Below are 22,905 nucleotides of genomic sequence, written 5' to 3' on the forward strand. Positions count from 1 at the left end.
GTTCTTTTTGATATACAATTATTGTTCCCAATTTATTTTGTGAAGGGCAATGTAAAATATTTGTTGTGTTCATTGTTATCATATTAGACTTGGCACTATTTAGAGTATATCAGAATCTGTTTAATTCCATCTGTGACATCCTGTTTATATTCATGATCTCTCCTTTCTTTGTGTCATCTAAAAATGCGGTAAGCATTTCATCAGTATGTTTTCTTATTTTCTTTTCTTTATTCTGTCATTGTCTTCTAACTTGCCCTCTCTTTTAACAAAGGAATGTGTTCGTTTGAAACCATCAAACTCTGGCCATATCCTAAAATATGTCATTCCGCACATCTAGTCCATCACCTTCTCTTTGTTGAAATAGACAGCATGCTTGTCAGTTTTACAATGTCATGCTTGGGCACTGCACTAATCCAAGAGTTCGATGGTCTTTCAAAGTTATTCTGATTTAATATTGTGGTCATAATGCAAGTTGTTCTTCTTGTCCTGTTCATTTTACTGTGCATCAATTCGTGTATGTCTTACCAAGTTTCTCTAATTTCATTACATTTATCATTTTTTATTCTGCAGTAATTATTATAGTTATTCATGTGCCATCATTTATTTGGCAGTTTTCCCATTTGATGGTCACCCACTTTGCTTCTTTGCTTCAACAAAAAGTGGAGAGTATGTACACACACACACGCACACACCCTCTCTGTCTTTTACCTGTGCTTTATGACATTACAGGGTTAAAGATCATGTACTTTATAGTGACTTTTTGTCTACTATCTATACCTTTACCCATGTTAGTGATTAAAATGTTAAGTAGCACAGAGATGTAGACAGATCTTTTGAGAGAAGTGAATGTGGATATGTTCAAAGGTATATAATAAAAACAAAAAATGAATAACTAGAAAACCAGAATGATGTTTATAAGAGTCTGTTGGGGGAGAATTGGAAAAAAAAATAGTTTCAAAAGACAGAGGCTATGCAGTTGGTATAGTTTAAGTCCTAAATTATGAAGTTTACATTTGATATGACAAACAAGAATTCCATTAAACATTCTTTAAAAAGTGAAATAACAAAATTATAATTAAGGGAAATTATCATGGTGCCATATTTATAGAGCACACGGAAGATTATAGGAATATATCCTAGATATAAGATAGTGAAATAATCTCCATTTCTTTTGATTGGCATTTGATAAACATGTTAGGTTTGAAAAGTAGAAGAGAAAGAGAATCTAATCTAAGAACCATCATAATGGATAAATGAATTTATAGCATTCAGCTGTGCCTTCTATATGAAAAGCAATGAAAAGTGATTTTTTTATTTGTTTTCAAGATTGAATTTCTGAAGCTGGAAGAATTTTTGCTGCTGATTTAATTTAGAGATCCAAATTAAAGCTGCTATAGAAAATCATAGTTATATCACTAATGAGAAGTGTAATCCTAGGGTAGGTATCTTCTCACTTTATATAATTCCATGAAAATTAAACATTAAAGGAAAAAACCCTTTTACCTATCGGTAGTGCCATAAGACCAATGAGATTGCCTCCAAACAACAGCCTAAGAAAACTTTTCAGTGTTACATTAAGCCTTGATTACGGTATCTTGGTAACTATTAAAAAAATGATAATTTGCAGGATATATTTATATGTATATTTAGTAGTAATCTGCATGTATGTAGTTAAAATCACTTATTTCCTTGACCAATTTCTATTTCTTAAGCCTCAAAGATGGAGGAGTCTTGAATCTCCCCCATTAATCATGTATTCTGTTCTACATCTTGTTCTGCAATGTTTTTTAATGTTTAAGTCTATGTCCATTATCCTGTGGAATATAACACTTCTTTAAAAAAAAAGTCAATGTTATTAAATATTCTAATCTTTTAAAAATCTTAGGGAATTCTGAACTCAGCAGTCTATACTAGATTCAGGTATTTCTATATATCACTAGTAACTTTTTTTTTTTTTTTTTTTGGCAAGGCAATTCGGGTTAAGTGACTTGCTCAGAGTCACACAGCTAGTAAGTGTTATGTGTCTTGAGTCTAACAGGCTTTTAATTTTCACTACTTTACTATTTCCACATTTGAGACTTTTCTGCTTATTAACCTTGTGAGAAAGTGAGAATCTGTGAATATTATGTGACTCTTTTATGCATGAAATCTTGTAAGGCAGTGTTGTCAAACTCAAATAGAAACAGAAGCCATGAAACTGTACATAAGAAGCCCCAGGTCATATATCAACTTAGGAAATTTGCGTGTTAATATTATGTATATTTTATTGTGTTTTTACTTTGTTAACATTTCCCAATTATGTTTTAATACTGTTTGAGCCCACTTTCAGGTCTTGTGGGTGGGCTGTATGCAGGCCATGAATTTAATGCCTCTGTTATAAGACTCCTTGGAGAGTACAGAGGACTCTCGGGGACAATCTTCATGCTAAGGAGTTCATAGTCCAGTCTGATAAATAAAACATCAACCTACGAAAATTAAAGGAATGACGTACAAAATTGTAAGAGAGGAAACACAGCAGTACATGACAAATGACTAAAAACCTATTGTTGAATTCAAAAGAGGGAAAGATCATTCTAGAGAAGAGTGGAGAGCTGCTTTTAAAACCTTTGTTTTTACAGGAAGGAATATCTGTATTTACATAACATCTTAAAGTTTTTAAAGTATTTGATAGCTCTGTCTCACATAAGTTTCATAGTAACCCTGGGAGATTGATACCAACGTATTGTTAGTACCATTTTGTAGGTGAGGGAAAGGGAACTCACAGAGGTTATGTAACTTGCCTATGGCCACCCAGTAGCTTTCTCTGAGATGGTACAGTCCCTAGCATTATATTCATTTTCAAATATGCGTCTTTCTTCCTCCCCTATCCAGTGAAATGAAAAATGTCAACCAACATAGCAAACATTTCTGATTCAGTGTTTCAAACTCATGTTCACCTCTACAATTAAGGAAGACAGGGTATATTTTGTCAGCTTCTCTCTTGAACCAGGCTGTTAATTATAATCACACAACGTTGTTTTATCTTAATATTAACTATTAATTATCTTTATATTAACTACATCATTATAAGCATTTCATATGTGGTTTTCCAGGTTCTGCTTACATCTGAGTTAATAGAAATCTTTCCATGCTTCTGTGAATTTTTCATATTAGTAATTTTTTAGCACAATAATTCTATTATTCATGTACCAAAATTTGTTTAACTATTCTCCAAATGGTAGGCAGTCAACTTTTTCTCCCTAAGCTACTACAATGAGCTCTGGTATATATGAGATGTTTTGTTCTATCTTTGACCTCTTTATGGTATATGACTTTTCACTGGATTCACTTGATCAAAGATATAGACATTTTTGTCACTTTTTAACACTAATAGGCCTAGAGAGTTTCTGAGGACATTTTAGGTACAGGAATTGATTGGCTCCAATGCCACATTAAGAACACTGGCACTTTGGGAAGACAATGTAGAAGATAGGTTTGTTGGTGTGCATGTTTTGTGCTGTGGAATAGGAGTAAGTAAGACTTGCCTTTGGGCAGATTTGGGAGAAAATGGATTTCCAAGCTGTTGACGTTTGTCATTCTTCTGAATTATCACACAGACCTTGACCCTCCTTTTGACTCATCTAACCTCTAATTCATGTAAGCCATCTATAGTCATATGAAAAAATGCTCTAAATCACTATTGATTAGAGAAATGCAAATCAAAACAACTCTTGAGGTACCACATCACACCTATCAGATTGACTAACATGACAAAACAGGAAAATGATAAATATTAGAGAAGATGTAGGAAAATTGGAACACTAATGCATTGTTGGTGGAGTTGTGAAATGATCCAACCATTTTGGAGAGCAATTTGGAACTATGCCCAAAGGGCTATAAAAATGTGCATACCCTTTGACCTAGCAATTGCACTTCTAGGGCTGTGTCCCAAAGATATCATAAAAATGGGAAAAGTTCCCACATGTACAAAAATATTATAGTAGTTCTTTTTGTGGTGACCAAGAATTGGAAATTGGGGGAATGCCCATTAATTGGGGAATGGCTGAACAAGTTGTGATATATGAATGTAATGGAATACTATTGTGCTATAAGAAATGATGAGCAGGCAGACTTCAGAAAAACCTGGAAAGACTTGTGTATGGACTGAAACTGAGTGAAGTAAGCAGAACCAGGAGAACGCTGTACACAGCCACATTGTGTGATGACTAACTTTGATAAACTTAGCCCTTCTCAGTAATGCAAGGATCTAAGACATCTCCAAAAGTCTCATGAGGGAAAATGCTATCCACATCCAAAGAAAGATCTGTGGAGTTTGAATGCAGAGATTGAAGCATACTATTTGCTATTTTTCCCCTTCTGTTTTGTTTCCTTTTTCTTGTGGGTTCCTTCTAATGGTTCTAATTCTTCCTTCCAACATGACTAATGTGAAAATATTTAATAGGAATGTATATGTAAAGCCTATATCAGATTGTGCACCATCTTGAGGATGGAGGGGGAGAAATAAAAAAAAAATAATTGATGTTTAGTTTTATTAGTGGAAAAATGTTAAAGAAGAATATTACCATCTGCTTTGCTGTTCCACTCTGACCTTCACATTTCCATATGACTTGGAACACTGATGGAGACTATATTAGAATGTGAGCCCATGTATCAGAATGTGAGCTCCTTGAGAATAAGGATTTTGTCTTGTTTTGCAGTTTGTATTGCTGGTGTTTCACACGTGACAGAAGATTCATTGCTTTTTCATTTATTCATTTTATGGATATATTACATATCTAACCTATAAAATGGCTCACTTGTCTAGCGTACACTCTCTCCTCCAAGCAACTTTGAGCAATCCTTAGCACAGATCAAATTCCACTGTCAAACCTATTCCAAGCCCTTCTTGATTACTGGGGCCCCTCCCCCACCTCTATTCATATTCTCTCCTTCTTTAAATCATTTTGTATTATTTGTATTTACTTTTAAATTTACTCGTGTACATATCATATCCCTCCTGCCCTGGGCGTCTTAAGAACATAAGCTCTTTGAAGACAGGAATTATTTGTTTTCGTATTTGCCTCCCCATTGCTTAATGCATTGCCTTGTAAATTGCATTGTACATTGTAGAGGCTTATTAAATAATTGTTGAATTAAACTGAATTATCATGTGGGCATTGGTGAGTCACTTTTGAACAAGAGGAGATTTGTGATCAGAGACCTGTTGGAGAAAGATAAGTGTCTGATGCTGGTTTACAGTATGTTTTGGAAGAGGGGAGAATCAAGTCAGGCCATTTCTGTGTTTTCCATAATCTCAGTTACATGTTCCCGAATTATTCTTACACTTTTAAAATTTAGGTGAATCATTCACATCTGAATCCCAGTTATCTTTTCATGTGTTGTGTCATTTTGTGTGACTTGAATTTTTTTAAATTCTAAATTTAAATACTAAATAAAGGGGGAATTTTCATATGGATAGTAGAACAGAAAAGGAACATTCTGTATTGAAAGTACATATCTCCATTATGTATAGGTTGCTTTTATTTTTGAGTATATAAATTCAGCCTATAGTTTTCAAAGCTGTTCAGGTGATCTCTACTTTCTGGCCTGCCTTCTTTTCTCTGAATTAAAAAAAAATGCTTCACTGAATCTTTATTTCTTTTTATTTCTTACCCCCCCCCCCTTTTTTTTTTCCTTTTCAGTCTTTTTTCTTTTTATTTTCCATCAACTTCCCACCCACGCCCATTTGGAGAAAAAAAGAAAACCAATCTCCACATTAGATTGAATGCATCTGAAAATGTGTGCCTCTCTGTTAAGCTGTCAGTAGCATGCTTGTTGCATCCTCAGTACTCTAGAATAGAATACAAAGTTAGAGATTGTTCTTTTGGTTCAGCACATCTCTCCCCATCATTTAATACAAATCTTCATCCATTTTGTCCTTTCTTGTGATGCAAATAACGTATTATTGCACACGCGCACACACACACAGATACACACCCCATAATACAATATATTTAACCATTCCCTGGGAGATATACATTTTCTTAGTTTCTAATTGTTAAAGTTTTTAGGAATGCCAAGATGTTAAAAAAAATGAGTAATTTATCTTTCACCAGAGACAAGATTTTTATTTTATTTATTTCAATTGTCATGGCTTCAGTAATTAATGTATTATCTATATTTCAACTTTATGATATTTGCATGGTTGTTACAGTATTTTTTCTTGTGTGCTAAGATATCTTGAAAAAATAGATAAGAATTATTTATTTTCACAATCTGTAAAATGTAATTGTAAGTTCTTTTTAGTTTCTGTGAATCTACATTGATTTTAACCTTCAAAATACTAAAATTTCATTGTTATAAAAATTGTGATCTAGTACCATTAACTATTTCTCATAATTATTGTTTATTAAATCTTGAAATATTTGCATGCTTCACTTAAATACTTTGGTATGTTATAGCAGTGGTACTTTCTAGGGAAAGATATATTGAAAGTTTAAATTCTAAATTCTAAATTATGTTTTTCATGAATTTGAAAAACTTGTTAGTTGGACCAAGTTGGTTGGCTAAACAGAGGCCGTTCTAACATACATACCAGTCCTCAAAAACTGACATTCCTAACAGATCCAATAATGATTAAGAAATCCGTTGAGAAAGTACAGTAAATTACTTCTTCTACCTCAGAACAAAAAAAACAAGATAGACACTCACTGGCAATTTTTTGAATAGGGGCCACCAGCACAGGTAAAAACCTGTAGCCTCCCAGTGTGACCAGCAATAACATGTACCTTTCTGTTTGGAGGCATCAAGCATGAATGCATCCCCAGAGAAAGCGCCAGGGTGGTCACAAATTTCCAAGATTGCTGGAAACCCACAATAAGGGCCTTGGAAGCCACCATAAACAACAGCAATTAGTAGAAGTGCATTGCTCAGATCAGTCACATACCTAGGCTCCCAAGTCCCTAGCATTGTGTTCAGGTTTCATAGAGACCCACCCATCTAATGGTTTCCACTCTTAATCTCAAAGATCCATTGGGGAGGGAGGAGTGACTCAGTACAAGAAAATGCACAACCAACCACTGATTCTTCCTCTCCTTGTGTTGCTAAAATGCAGTAAGAGACAGAACCTGACCCTGGCACAGAGCCTTGAATCAGGAACTAAAACTGCAGAGATAAATAAATAAAACAAAGCATGATCTAAACAGTTTGAAAACGTATTATGAATTTAGATATCATCACATCCAGCCAAGAAAGAGGAGCTCATGCCCCCCGCCCACTTCTAGAATTATTTTCTATTTGTATACATCTTGTTCCCACCCCTGTCCAAAGCATATTAAAATGTAAGCTTCTTGAGGGTAAGGACTATCTAGTTTTTTGGCTTTTGTTCCCCCAGACTAAACACTGGCACTTTATTTATTGAAGAAAACATTCACATGATAACAAAAGAAGGCTCATTTTGAATAAATGTGCAGACCTTTGAACACTTTGAATATTTATTCCTGAACTATATTTTCCATTATTTTTCTCCATTCTCTCCTGTGCCTACTTCACGTCACCAAAAGCAGTATGTATGTTTAACTAGGTTTAAAGGATCTTGTCATCCTCTTTGTGAGAAGTCTTGGCTTTTTTTCCATTATTTAGGGTACATATTTGTGCATGTTAAAATTTATTTCTAGTTTATCTAATATCATTATTCATTCTGATTATCCTATTAGGCAGGATTACTAAATGTCCCATGTGTTCCATTAAGATTGATCTCACACATTGCTAAATTGTGTTGCCTTTAGCATAGATCTCTTTTCTTTTCTTTTCTTTTTTCTTTTCTTTTCTTTTCTTTTCTTTTCTTTTCTTTTCTTTTCTTTTCTTTTCTTTTCTTTTCTTTTCTTTTCTTTTCTTTTGTATACTTGGTCTAGTCAACCTGTTCTCATCTTTTCCTTCTTTCTTTTTTTTCTTTTAATGCCATTTCTTCTCCCTGATTCAACACATACATGTGAGATTTGGGTTTATTAACTGCTGCTTTGTCATTTATAGAGAAAACAAAGCACTTTAAAAATGCTTATTGAACTTTCCCATTTTTATTTTGTTTTGTGGTTATACCGATTTCATACTTTATACACTGTGTAAAGAACTCTTACTGAGTTGAAAGATTGAGTTGTTTTGATTTTGGCATTAATTAGCTCCAGAATAAGCATATAGTATTGTGATTATTGGTCCTTGCATGTATTCAGTGAATAAATAGTTCCTTGTAACTATGTATAATTATCTACAACCAGTTTTTACTCTAGAGTCCTACCACCCAAATCTCATTAATTGGTAAGGGAATATATAACTCACAATTTTTTGGTAGAAAACTTGATTGCTTTCTCTTAAAATAGTTGTACAGTTTAAACTGTACGTTTATGTCATCATCTTTACCACTAATCGCTGTGTGCTCAGCAAGACAAATTTTAGTATAAGCCTAAATATTGTGAGAAAGGGGCAGTGAGGCGGCATAGTGGATAGAGTACCAGGCTTGGAGTCAGGAAGGGTTTTCTTCCTGAGTTCAAAGCTAGCCTCAGACATACTAGCAGTGTTACACTGGATAAGTCACTTAACCTATGTTTGCCTCAGTTGCTTCATCAGTAAAATGAGTTGGAGAAGGAAATGGCAAATCACTCCAGTGTCTTTGCCAAGAAAACCCCAAAAGGGGTCACAAAGATTTGAACACGACTGAAGAATGACTGAACAACAAAATTATGGAAAATGTTTTCTGTAGAATTGCTTTACACTAGTCACTAGTATAATGTATTCATGGTTCATTTCAGTGACTATTAAAGGTATAGGAGGAATCTATTTTATGGCAATCTTTATGAACATTACATTATTTTAGAATAAAATTGGAGTTTCCTAGAAGTCATTTAATCATAGCCAAAAGAAATTAATTTAAGATGAAAAATGATTTCTTTCAATTTCTTGTGTTATGGGTGCTGAATTCAGGTGTGCCTTACTCTTAGACAGTACATTAGATTAACATAAGATATTTTTCCATTTAAGTGCAACTTTTTAGAAACAAACTATGTAAAAGCAAGTTGTAAGTGTCCCTATTATTGAGAATGTTCATTCTTTGAGAGAAAAGAATGTCCTCAAAGCATTCTCGTCCTTTCTCCTTTAAGCATGAAAGTCTCCATGGATATTTTAGGTGAGCTTTTGGGCATTCTTTTTTGTATCTACTTGCGCATCCTGATTCTACCAATAACAGTTATGAAATTGCTTCCTTAAGCAGAATATCATTTTCTTACGATAAAACTTATAGGAAAATCCCTTGCATTTGATTTAAGCCTTTTGTATTCATTCAGTGGTCATATAAATTTCTGTATGAGGAATTAGGTTTCCAGAGCAAAGGTATAATTTAAAATGTCTTCTTAATCTGCATCTTATATTGTGTGTAAGAGATAGGAGAAGCTATAAGAATATATAGGATAAAACAGTCCAGGCTTTTACTAAGCATTGCAAAATCTGTCTTTGAGACCTTATTGATGTTTGCTTAAAGCCACCTGCTATCTTACAAATGAGTGGCCTTTATTGTCAGTGTGATACAGGTAGTATCTCTTCAGAGATTACTTTGGTAACTCTGATGCAACATCAACAAAGTGCCTACAGAGCTGGGATTGAATGCATCAGCTGCTTCATTCACTGTTTCATCAGCTGTCAATTCTGATGAAGAGAGGACAGGTCAAATAAAATAAAATGTTAAAGCCTATATGATTATAATATGATTTTTAAAATAAAACATGTACTCTGTCAAATTGCTCAAAAATGTTATTCTATTTCAAGCTTTAAAAGAACTATGACAGTGTAGTGTAAATTTGAGATGCACATTGTCAATACTTACAAATCATGGACACCATTGAAAAAGACAGCTTCTTAAGGCTATAAGTAATTATTTTGTATAATAAATGCTGCCATCTTCTGGGAAATAAAAGTATTATGTTTCAGAGAAAGATAATTTTGAAGGAGAGTTAGCATACAAAAGGGACAGGAGGATGCAAAATAAAAATTTCACATTTCAGTATCTTGAGATACTTATAGCCTTAAATTCACATTAACATTGTTAAAAAATATACTCAACTGCAATTTCTAAACCATTAACTTCTTTCAGAATTTAGTGTCTCTAGTAAGATTCTGTACAGACTATAAAAGATTTACACCTATTCCTTAGAGAACTTATTGTTGCTTTAAAAAAAAAAAACCAAACCTTTTTAAGAATCTCATAACCATAGTCTTTCACCTTTCACACTTAGTATATACTTAATGAAATCTAATATTTTATTAGCAGTAAGAAACAATAGATAGAGTTTCATGTTCAAGGTGCTGCCAGCAGGCCATTATTGCTGAATTGGAGGGAGAGTATATTGTGAAAAGACTAGGAGGGACCAAGTTATAAAGAGCCTTATATCTCAAATGGGACATGGGAATGTGTTTATTCTGTAAGTAGTAGAGATTCCCTGGAGCTTCTTGAACAGTGGAGGTGAAATGGTCAGACTTATGCTTTAGAAATGTCACTTTGCCAGCTGAGTAGTGTTTTGATGTAGGGAGAGATTTGCGGTATGGAGACCAATTTGAATGCTATTGTGATATTCCAGGCAAGAGGTGATAGGACCCTAAATTTGGGTTTTGGCTATCAGTAGAGAGAGGACGACATAAATGAGAGACATTTTGGAAGGTAGAAACAACAAAATTTTGCAGTGGATTTATGAGTGAGATTGAAGAGTCAAAGATTACACCAAGGTTGCAGTCCTGAGCGAGAAGATGGTGGTAGCAATAATAGGGAAGTTTAGAAGTGGGGAGTATTGTGGGTGGTTATAAGGTAATGAGGTCAGTGAAAGATATATTTTTATTATACATATTTTATTTTATTCATATGTTTTATATATATATGTATTTGAGTTAGTTTGAGATATTAGTGAGACATCTAATTCTAGATATCTTAGAGGCAGATAGAGATGTGTGACTATAGCTTGAGAGAGCTATGTCTGTACGAAAATCATCTGAATGGAAATAGTAATTTTCCCCTTGGAGCCAGTAAGATCAAGTGAGATAATTGAGAGAAAGGAGGGTCCAGAGATAGAGCTTTGAAGGACACTATGATTAGTAAATATGAACTCAATGAAGAACCAGTGAAAGAGTATAAGACAAATAAGAGAATGGAAGAAAATAGTGTTACTAAAACCCACGGAGGAAAGAATATCCAGAAGGTGTGATCAGCAGAATCAGATGTTGTAGAGAGAGCCAGGATAATCAAATTGGAGAAAATGCCATTAGATGTAGCAATTAAAAGATCAGTACTATCTTTGGAGAGAGTTTCAACTGAATTGACAGCATCTGAAGCCAGATTTCAGAGGGCTATAACAGAGTGAGAATAAATAAAGGCACTGAGTGTAGATGGCTTTCAATGGGGCAGCTAGGTGGTGCAGTGGATAAGAGTTTGGGTCCCAGAGTCAGGAAGACTTCTTGCCTCAGACACTTATTAGCCAGGCAACCCTCAACAAGTCACTTAATCCCCGTTAGCTCAGTTTCCTCAACTGCAAAATGGGGGTAACAGTAGCACCAGGTTGTTGTGAGAATCAAATGAGATGATAATTGTAAAGTGCTTAGCATAGCACCTGGCACATAAGAAGTGCTACATAAATATTTGCTGTTATTATGTAAAGAAGAGGATTTATGAAGGGGAGGAGAAATACAGGATGATAACTAACAGCAATGATAGGATCTAATTATGTTTGTTTTGTTTTGTTTTTAAGAATGGGGAGATGAGTGTATATAGACAGCACAGAAGGTGCCAAAAGGAAGAAAGAGAGAGAAAGAAGATGATAATGTGGGGCAATCTGCTTGATAAGACAGTGATAGATTTAATATCACTTGTAGAGGGCTTGGCTTGGATAAGAGGAACCCAATTCTTCATCTGAAAGAAAGAGGAGATAGTGGGAGAAGAGAGCTGAATAAGATGAGATGAGGAAAATTATAGAAGGAAGCGTTCAGCAAATATCCTCAATTTTTTTTTTTTTAAATTTAAGTATGAAGTGAAATCTTTAGTTAAGAAGATGGTGGGAAGGGCAGCTCGGTGGCACAGCGGATAGAGCTCTAGCCTTGGAGTCAGGAGGACCTGAGTTCAAATCCGGCCTCCGACACTTGACGCTTACTAGCTTTGTGACCCTGGGCAAGTCACTTAACCCCGATTACCTCACCGGAAAAAAAAAAAGATGGTGGGGAGGGGGACCTGTGACAAAAAGAAGTTTGGAATAGCCTTTTAACATTAGCTGATTTAGGGGAGAAATCTAGTATTTGACTTTTGAAGCCATGAGGATCCAGTAGAGATTAGATAAAAATAAATTTATAGTGAACCCATTCAGCACAATTTCATTATTTACTATTGGTTCATGTAGCAACACATCAATAGAAGGTAGTTGGTTACAAGTTATCCAGGGTTGGGGTTTAGCATGGCTTGTTTAACAAATAGGACAAAGGATGGAGGATGTGGTCAAGTTAAAGTGATTCACCAAGGGGTTGAAATTGGAAAGAATTGAGAGTATGGGAAGTCCAGAAGTTATAACCTAGGAAAGAAGTAAAGGATAGAAGGAATGGAAGCAGCTACTGTGAGGACAAAGATCAGGGTTAGACATCATAAGACGCAGGAAAAGATTGTGATCATAGAACAAAGAAGTGAAGTTGATACCAGGATAAAAGATATGAGCATATATGTGAGAAACTGAAGTGGAACAGGGCATCATGGGAATTTAGTGGTCATTGATAAATTTAGAAGTTTATTTTTACAGTGGTTTCATTATAATGAAGTATAAAGCTTCATGGTAATGAACAACATCATGTTTCACTAAAGCATTTTGAAAAACTAGTGGGGGTTTTTTTGTTGTTGTACTGTTTCTACAACACAGGTTTTTCAAATTATGCATTTAGTTATTGAGACTAATGCCATGTTTACTTTATGACCTTATCAAGTTAAGTGAAAGGTGCACTTTTTATCTCATAAAGATTCTATAAGATATTCCATAACTCTTTGAGAATAGGCAACAGAGTACTGTTGTAGGATTTTTAAAATAATAAATAAAATATCCTAACAGATAAATAGGAAACTAGCCTAGATATCATTGACCCTATAGGACATTTGTTAGAATTAGTTGGTAAAACACACTCAACATTATGTTTATGACATAGTCTTTTGTCACTTTTTGTCACCTCTTTTAGCCTACCATTTAAAAGTGGTAGATAGTTTTAATATGACATCCACTGGATTTTATTTTCCATGAGTTTTCATGCAAAAGGAAGTTCTGGTATTTATATTCCCTCTTGTTCTCCTCGATCTCCTCGATCCCTTACCTGAATTAAGAAAAACAAATAATATTTTTAAATGTATTTTTATATTATATTGCTTTAAATGATACTCTACACATACTGAGTCCTCTTTATCAGGGAATATATAGGTTTTACTCCCAGGTATTTCTACTTGGTGCCTTCCTGCATCTCCTCTTTAAGGAACAGTAGAGAACAGCCTTTACAACAGATGAGGGAGGAAACATTTATCTTGACTTTACTTACTTCTTGTAAGTAAGTGACTTGTTCAATTAGGTCCTTTTACCATCTGCTGCCCAGAATTAAGCTTTATGGCACATAGTTTTAAGTTTAGGCTTGAAATTTTAGAGGCTCAAAAAGTATAATCTTTCATTATGTAATTAGGAATTCTCCTAAGCTTTCATGTCATTAATAATTATTAAAGAATTATAAATAAAATTTGGAAGCAGGAAGGACTTGAGTTCAAATCCTGCCTCTAGTACTTAATTGCACAGGGCAATTCATTTAGCCTCTGTTTGCTTCAGTTTCCTCATCTGCAAAAAATGGAGATAATAATAGCACTTCCCTCCCTGGGTTGTGAGATCACATGAAGTAATATATATAGTGTTTTGCAAAGCTTAAAATGCTTAAAAAAAAAGAATGCTATGTATTATTATTAAATTAGTATTATTCAATAAATATCCCACTGTGTGCAAAATGGGTGTGTTAGGAAACATAAAGGTTATTGACATAGTCTCTGACCTCTGAACAATCTGGTTGGGGGTGGGGGGGACTGTAAAACAGAACTAAATATACCTTGTGGTACAGAAAAGTTTAAAAACAACAATACACGGTTTTGTGACCTTGGCCAAGTCACGTCACCTCTGGCCACTTGTGCTCATCTGTAAACTGAGTAGTTTGAATTCCATGATCAAAAGTCCCTACCAGGTCTAAATACCTATGTATGAGCTTGTGACTTGCTGCTAAGGAAATCAGTGAATAATAACCAAAGAGGACATTGACATGTGTTTGGGTACCTCAAGTAGTCAAATTTGATTGGCCTGTAGTAGGGTATAAACAGGTTGAAAGTCTGTAAAGGTAAGTTGGGGTGAGCATGTGAAGGATTTTGAATTCCTGGTTTTATTTGGTAGGTAGTATGGATTCTTCAAATGTTTTAAAGAGAATCATTATTCTGGTAGTGCTATGGGAAATAGATAAACTAAAAAACAAAAGCTATTTTAGGAGTTCACAGAAGAGGTAATGAACTAAGGTGGTAGCAGGGATGCAACAGTAAGAAAGACAAGGATGGTGATGCAATTAACAAATGATTGGAGGAGGGGAGGAGTATTTCAATGAGAACTAAAAATTTAGTATTTCTATTTTATTTAGGTAAACTTGAAGCTTTTGATAAGCAAATTGAATTGAAACTCTATAAATATATGTGAATTTTGATTTCTGATCTTTATAGGCATTCAACTGGGCTTTTTTACTAAGCAAATGAAGACAAAAATGCTTATTGCAATGTTTTAATATCATTCTGTAGGTTGAAATTAATCATTCTTTTTCTGAATCTCTTGATAATATTTGCCTTTTTATGTAATGAATGAGTAAAATGATGCCAAAGAAAATAACACTGCATGTGAGTTTAATGTCATCATTTATGTCATCAAAGTAAATATTTAAAACGAACATTAAGAAATTGAACATTGCTGTAGTGTAGAATCTATTTCCCATGCATTAAGTGCCCTTTTTCTCTAAACCCCTGGTGCCCAGTAGAACAAAAAAATTTTCAAGCATACCTGCATTTAACAATCAATGTTTATCTATCAAAAGTATATTGGCACAAATTATTCTAATGAACTAAATGCTCTATTTTGAAATAATAAATGCTCTTCTATTTTTCACCTATGTAGGCAGAAGGAGAAGACAGCCTTAAGAAGATGCAGCTGATGGAACTTGCAATTCTGAATGGCACCTACAGAGATGCCAACATTAAATCACGTAAGGATTAGACTAGCCCAGTATAATAGCTGTTTCTGCTGTTTTTGTCAACAAACCTTTTTCCTTTTAGCAGGAGTATATATGAATAGTAGAAGATCTATTGAAACAATTGTGCATTTGGTACAGAGTTAACACTACCATCTTTAATCCTTTTGCAAATTAAGAACCTTCTATTTACATTATCATGCCAACATGTCTTGTGTTATGGTATTTTAAAATATATTTTTTTTGCTTTCCTTGTAAGTTCAAGCTCTAAACTTGAATTCCTACTTCATAAATAACAGTTTGATGTTAATTTATAACTCCAAATATACATACACACTTACATATATGTACATGCATACACACACATATATAATGTATTTTCAACTTTATAGATAATGAAGTTTGTCTGAATGAAACTTGATATTAAATTCTTTCCTGTCATCTTCCTTGCATGTCTTCCGTCTTTTTTTTTTTTTTTTTTTTTTTTTTTTTGGCTATTGATTTCATGTGAGAGCTCACAGAAATTAGTGGTTGTGATACCTTTTCATTCACATTTTCCTTTTTATGTATTTGAGCATGCTATAAGGATGTTTAATTTTCATTTGAAAATGATCATTGAGTTTCATAGTGATGGTATGTAGGCTAAGTACATGCACAACGTTTTATAGTTTCATATGACAAAGCAAAAGGAGAACTGGGGGGGAAATCTATTAAATGAGTAAAATGTGTAGTTAACAACTGTTTGAAAGTAATTCTGGTTTGCAACAAAATTCACTTGAATTTACTTCTGAAAGGGTTAGAATAATATTCATAGAAGCACAATTAGGACCTTTTAGATTACTTCTGTAAGAAGTAATCAACTAATGCAGCTGCTAGAAATTATATCTGTCTACTGAGAGCTTGGCTTACTTCAACCTGAAGAAAGTCAGTCTTTCTCCAAGTTGAGTCCTAGGCTGGTATTTACAAATACTTACACATAACTATATTTCTGTAAACTCTTAATTACAAGATATTTTTCATACTCTAAATATGTAATAGTGTTTCCTTTTGCCCTCCTGCATGCATCTTAGTCTCATGCAGTCTTTAAAAGCATAGGTAAATTAAATATGTGAACTAAAAGAAGCTTTTGTGCTCTGTAACCTGTTAGTCTAGCTTACCTTTTTGATGGCTTTTTTATTTTTGCATGTTTATTCTTAATCTCACTGGGAAAGGGTAAGCTATTTGTGCATTTGATTGGTGTGCTTTGGCACTTTGTGTGATCAGCGCATGTACTAATGATTTCCTTTTATTTTTCTTCCTTCCTGCTTTTTTCCTTTCTTTTCCCCATTCCCCCTCATTCTTTCCATATTTTGTACTGCTGTCTCTATACTTCCTTCTAAATTTCTTTGCTTACTGTAGCAGCCCTTGCCTTTTCTCTTGCAGCAACAGCCCAGGCCCCAAGGATTATTACTGGGCCTGCGCCTGTTCTCCCACCAGCTGCCCTGCGTACTCCTACGCCAGCTGGCCCTACCATAATGCCTTTGATCAGACAAATACAGACCGCTGTCATGCCAAACGGAACTCCTCATCCAACTGCTGCAATAGTTCCTCCAGGACCTGAGGCTGGTTTAATTTACACACCCTACGAGTACCCTTACACACTGGCACCAGCTACGTCAATCCTTGAGTATCCTATTGAACCTAGTGGTGTATTAGGTAAGTTTATCTCCTGAATTGATTAGCTTAGCTCTTGATCACTTTACAAAAGACTGTATTCCATTTTTTCCCAACATGTAACTTTGAAAGTGTTATAACAGGTCAAATGAAGAATTCATTAAAAGGTTCCATTACAAAAGAACATTGACTTAAGTTTTTAGCTCTATCCTATTTAAGTTCTACTTTTTGGATAACTATAGTACAATTTTTCAAAATTACTCTATATATTTTATTTAAACTGATCACATCACATGCATTTTGAACAAACTAATTTTAGAATTGCTGGTTTGTTTTTTTATTTTTTTCTAAAATTTAAGTTACATTACGTATCATTTCCTTTGGAAATATTTTAATATAGTTCTGTAAACTATAAAATGGAAGTATTTTATAACATTTTATTATGATGTCTTACATTTATTTTTTAATATTTTAAAGAATGATCTGATAATTATCAGATATTCCATTCTTCTAAAAGATTTATAGATCTTTCTCTCTTGTATGAAGTCCTTGCTAACACTGAAAAGTAAATGCTGCTTTTAATTGCTGTGGTACCATATAGAATTGAATAAAAACTATGTCATTGACCCCTGAATGATACTTTTAAGCAAAAATAAAAACTGTAGTAATTTACACTTGGTTAAAAACTGCAAGACATGAACAAAAAGTGGTGTGCTCAGAGACATTACTGATGCCTTTTTTTTATAGAGTGGATTGAAATGCCAGTCATGCCTGATATTTCAGCCCATTGACTTGCTGGATGAAGGACTAGAATACAGCAGCCGTTATAACACGACCAGTCAATGTGGAACAAACTCTTTGAATGCAACCCTTTTGTTTTACCAAACAGAATCTGAATAATTTTTCCTGGTGTTTTTTTTTTTTTTTCCTTTCTTGAATTGTATATGACCATGGTGCTGCATGCGTGCTGTTGATTTATAGGAATTTGAACTTTAAAGTTTTTTTTTTTCAGCATTAGTATTGATTACAAATTCTGAAAGTCTCTAATGATCACTGGACACTCAGATTCAAAGTCATTAGCTTGTTAAGACAAATTTATTGCTAAATATGTGAAGACAAGATGCTCTGTTATCTGTGTGTATGTGCACAAATGTGCCTTTTGTTTTAGAAAACTTTTTTATCATGCGTGTGTTTTCCATTCATTACTAAAACATTGTATAAAATAACTCACTGGTTAGAATCACACCACAGAGCTGTTCATAAGAGGCTTATTTTCTATTGCACATTTCTTGAAGCATTTTCAAAATAACCTGTAACATTTAACCCTTTTAAAGTTTTACCTTTTTATTAATATCTTGCCCTATAATCCCATGCATGCTCTTTTTCTACCCAGAACTCCTCTCTGCTGGCACCCACAGCATCTGTTAATTTTTTAAAAAAAACCAAAACTTTGCTCATGTGGGCTTTCCTGCAGGAGTGTAGCTCTTAGCCACCCACTATTGTTCTAGCAGTTAAGAAAGGTAGGCATGATTAGTTCATGTAGAATCTACTTTTATGTGACTAGGTCATCTAAAGTAAAGAAATTATAACAAAACATTTTACTGCTTAGCAATAGCAAAGGACAGTGTAGCAAATAGTGTTTCTGAATTTAGCAAATTGAGCAGTGTTCTTTGGGAATGTTATTTTGGGAGGGGGGATAGGAGTTTGGGGTTGGTTTTTTGTTTTGGTGGTTGTTTTCACTGTAAACAAAACTTAAACAAATTGCTAACTTTGGATAAAGATGTTCTCACCTGATTGGCATATATCCAGTAAGTAAGAGTAAGGATTCAATAAGAATTAAATGAAATATTAAATGAAAACTTAAATATAGGTTATTTTGAAATTACTTGTTTTTGTTCATACTTTGCCGTCTAAGCAGTAAAACACATTGAAGAGAACCAGTAAACTTTTAAAACATTGCTGAGTCTTTAACCCATATGCACACAGATAACATGCATGTATGTCAATTTTCATGTTAAAATACTTTAAAATAAGCAGTGCCCTTCAAAACAGATGCAGACGTGTGTGTTGGTGGTAGTGAGGAGATTGGTAGTAGCATCGCATCAGATCTTCATTGATGACTAATTTTTAATTCCCTTCCTTTTATCTTTAGGTATGGCTTTCCCAACGAAAGGCTAAGAAATTCAAGAACGGTCTTAACTGAACCCTCATCTGATCTGAATTTAACAAATGCTTAGTTTCAGCAGCCTTGGAGGAAAAAAAAAAAGCTTAGCCTAGCAGTCAGTGACTTACTTGCACTTTTTGCACATAGATATAAAATAAAATTATGCTTATTAATTTGGTTTAGTCTGTACTATGAAAAAGTAGCTGTAATTTATAAAGGAGTGTATAGTAGTAAACTGACTGCTAAGTGTTCTATACTGTTTGCTTTACTAATCACCTAATTCATTGCAGTTCATACTTATTGACTCAGAGTTTAAAACCACAATCTGTAGGCTTTAAGAATTGCTTTTAAACTTTTCTAAGTGGTAGAAACTGGAAGTGGTCTTAAGGTTAGCAAATACTTGTCAGTATTAAATATGGCATTATTTAATTAGTCCTGCGCCAAGAAAGGCACTTCAGTGAATATGTGACTAGTAAAGCTTAAATGTGCTTGGGTCTAATAGATTTCATGAAATACTGTAATTTGGGAATCATAAATGAATGGATAAAACAGGTTAAGGCCAGAATGTTTGAAATGAATGCAATATTAGTATACACAGATATATTCTACATATTATAATTAAGTTTTAAAGCTACTGTGCCTTAACTTGTTTCTTTCTTTCCTGAAATGAATTTTTGTAGTAAATGAACATCCATTTTGATAAACCTGCTGTTAATGTTTGTTTTGGGGTTGTGGTTTTGTTTGTTTGTGTTTTTTGGGGGGGGGTTGTTTTTGTTTTTTTTGTTTTTGTTTCTTGGGTTTTTTTGTGGTGTTTTTTGTTTTACTTTTTTTTTTAAATGAATGTCTTCTAACTTTGTCTTGGTAATTGCAATTTAACTAGGTGCGGTGGCTACTAAAGTTCGAAGGCACGATATGCGTGTCCATCCTTACCAAAGGATTGTGACCGCAGACCGAGGTTAGTTTAGTTATGCAGTTCTTGTGTATAAGAAATGCGTTGAGTATACATGAAATTTGCAACACCATGCCAGAGAAGTGTTATGGTGGGTTTTTTTTCTGTGCACATCTGCTTTCCCCACAAATCTAAAAACGTTTGTAATTTTAAAGACATTTTTTAATTGTTTTGGCTTCTCCCATCTTTAAACATACTGAATCATATAGGACTATCTAATGTGAAGTGTTTTATAGTATCTAGCAGTATATAAAGGAATCATCCTTAGTTGGACCTGTTAAAATTTTGATACTGCCTTTTACACAAACACACACACACACACACACCAATTTTTTTTTTAATCGTGGTTTCATTGACTCAAGTATCTGTGTGGTGTTGCAAAATAAATGGATGGGTGCTTTAATGAGCGAGAAGTAAAGGATCTTATTCCTCCCAAGTACTTCTGGAGAAAACTGAAGATTTAGTTTTTATTTCCTTTGGTAATAAAACTATTCAAGCCACTGCATAACCGTGAGGGAAGTGCTTGTTGAGTACCTAACTGAAGTCAGCAAAGTAAGGACTGTGAAGATTACTATATAAGGTAGTTGGATTTATATGAATCAGTAAAAGCAGTTTTCTTTTACTTTTTCATTCTCTTGCTAAAATGGATCCTTTGTCACCTATCATTTGCTGCTAAAATACATTATCTGAAGGTAAAATAACTTTTGAAGTTCTGCAGTGAAAATAGATCCAGTTATTTGGATGTCCCTGTTGACTAAACTTTGGAGAATAAGTCTTCATTTTTCTCCTTTTCACCATTATAATTTGCCACCTATAGGTAACCTTGGACCCTTGCATGAATTGTAAAGTTTATTGAGAAGTGTTGTTTTCGGTTTATTGACATTGGATTGTTTTCTAAAGGCTTTCTCACTACAAAATAAGATTCCCAAACAAGATAGGAAAACCATTTTCTTCGGGCTTCTCAGATGGGACACATTTGCTGCCTAACAATTCAGTTGGTCATTGATAAGTCTTTCTTATCAGTGGCAAACAGGGACAGGGCCTACACTCCAGTTTTGTCATCTGTGAACTTACGAAGACCTACCTGCCTTACATGGTCACCATCCATTCTGTAATGTATTCCACTAACTTGGACAGAGTCATTGTCCATACCAGAATAGTATGATTTTCCAAAGATAAATAGTAATAATATTTATTTAGCCTCTTATACTTAAACGGGCCTTGTATACAAGTTACACATAATCATGTCATAAGAGAAATGCATCAAGATCTCAGTAGTGAACTGACCATCCATGAAGGTAACTAGAGGTCATTTTCCTATAAAGTGTGTAATAATTTTAAAAAACCTTGCACACACGTCTGCTTACATCGAAACAAGGCTTTCTGTGGAAAAACATAGTGTGACCTTTATTTTTCTCTTCAAAGAAAATAGATAGTTTGACTGTTTTGGAGCTTTATTCTTATTGTTAGGAAACATTTCATGTAGCATATAAAATATTTTTTAAAATAGTTTTTCAACTGTAAGAACACTATTTCCAAATTTTTTTTCTTATACTTGTATTTTGAAACAGTGCTGGCATACATGATATTCCTGAACCTAGAGGTGGTTAATGAGCAGATTAAAGGAAAATTACAATGTTATTTGGGAATTGTCAATACATTCCATGTATAGCTGTTTTGTAATTATATATGTGTTGATTAGTTTTGTTACTGATTTAATTCACAATGCAATGTCAGCAAACCGAAATACTAATATTTAATAGCAATACTTGTACACCACTGTTGTGTCACTCACTACAAACATGTCAGTCATTGGGTCTAAGGATTATATCTAAAATAACTCAAATTATTTTATGATACTACTGGATTGTTTGGTTTTTTTTTGTTCTTTTGTTTTTAATCCAATGTATAGGTTTAGAGGTGTAGTATAAGCATTACATATAATGCAAAGAAACTCAGCCCTTGGACATGTCAAACTGTATTATCCTTATAAGCATGCCTTTTGGAATTAGTGGAGGTTTGACTAGTACAATTTTACTAAGAATAAGACCCAACTATAAATAAAACAAAACTGAATTTGATTCCTGTAACAGGCCGACTGACTTTTAATTGTAATGAATTGTAAATGGTGTTGCACACTTGATAAACCTGTGTGTACTGTAGAAGGCCAGGGACTTGGCAGAGGATGTATCCCAGGTGTACTGGTGTCATTAATTGGTAGCTTGTTTTGGTTATATACTCCACAAAATATAATGCCAAGAACTTTCTGATGTTTTTGCAGAAATTTTCATTCTCTTAATTTATATAAAATGTAATACCATTTAATCAAAATTATAATCTGTATCAAGCAATGCTTTAAGATTCTGTATTTCTAGAATCTCTGTAAAGTGGTAAAATTGTGCCACGTTAAATATTTATTTTTTCTTTGTTCTTGGAACAGCCGTTTTTAATTTAAACAAAATCCCAAGTAACAGAATTTTGAAGAACTTCAGGGAAGATGTGGTCACATTGAAGTTAGCATAATGATTTTAATGTTTATAAATTGTATCCTAAATGGTAGACCATAGAAACCATTTTAATTATATGAAGGTAAATCAGCCCATTATTTAGGTCATTTAAACTCTTGTTATCTGTGAACATTATACCTACTGGATTTCATTTTATAAAATGGCACAGATCTGACTTTGCACTGAATATATTTCTCACTTTCATCTCCTCTGCCTTAGTCATAATGGCAACAGTACAAAATACTCTATCAAACCTCAGAATTTGTTAGATTTTAATTAAGCTGTTGAATAAGTCTTAAAATAAAATCATACTACTGTTAAAGTGGACCAAGTTTGTTGAAGCA

The 22,905-nt window shown here is 33.8% G+C and overlaps 1 protein-coding gene across 5 annotated transcripts in view; it reads left to right on the top strand.

The window, feature by feature from the left end:
• Positions 1 to 22,905, top strand: part of LOC114031547 (protein quaking) — a 197,685-nt gene that overhangs the window by 169,211 nt on the left and 5,569 nt on the right. The window contains exons 5-7 of one of the 5 annotated variants that reach the window (XM_027846695.1): positions 15,216 to 15,303; positions 16,687 to 16,983; positions 17,689 to 17,863. In XM_027846695.1, coding sequence (XP_027702496.1) covers positions 15,216 to 15,303; positions 16,687 to 16,983; positions 17,689 to 17,732 — 429 coding nt within the window. In that variant the 3' untranslated portion in view covers positions 17,733 to 17,863. Of the gene's footprint in view, positions 1 to 15,215; positions 15,304 to 16,686; positions 16,984 to 17,688; positions 17,866 to 19,093; positions 19,826 to 19,985; positions 20,061 to 22,905 lie in introns of those variants that run through there. The other 4 variants (XM_027846694.1, XM_027846696.1, XM_027846692.1 and 1 more) reach the window with 4 other exon arrangements.

This window comes from Vombatus ursinus, unplaced genomic scaffold (assembly GCF_900497805.2).
Source record: "Vombatus ursinus unplaced genomic scaffold, bare-nosed wombat genome assembly UNPS02015175.1, whole genome shotgun sequence".
Taxonomy (NCBI): Eukaryota; Metazoa; Chordata; class Mammalia; order Diprotodontia; family Vombatidae; genus Vombatus; species Vombatus ursinus.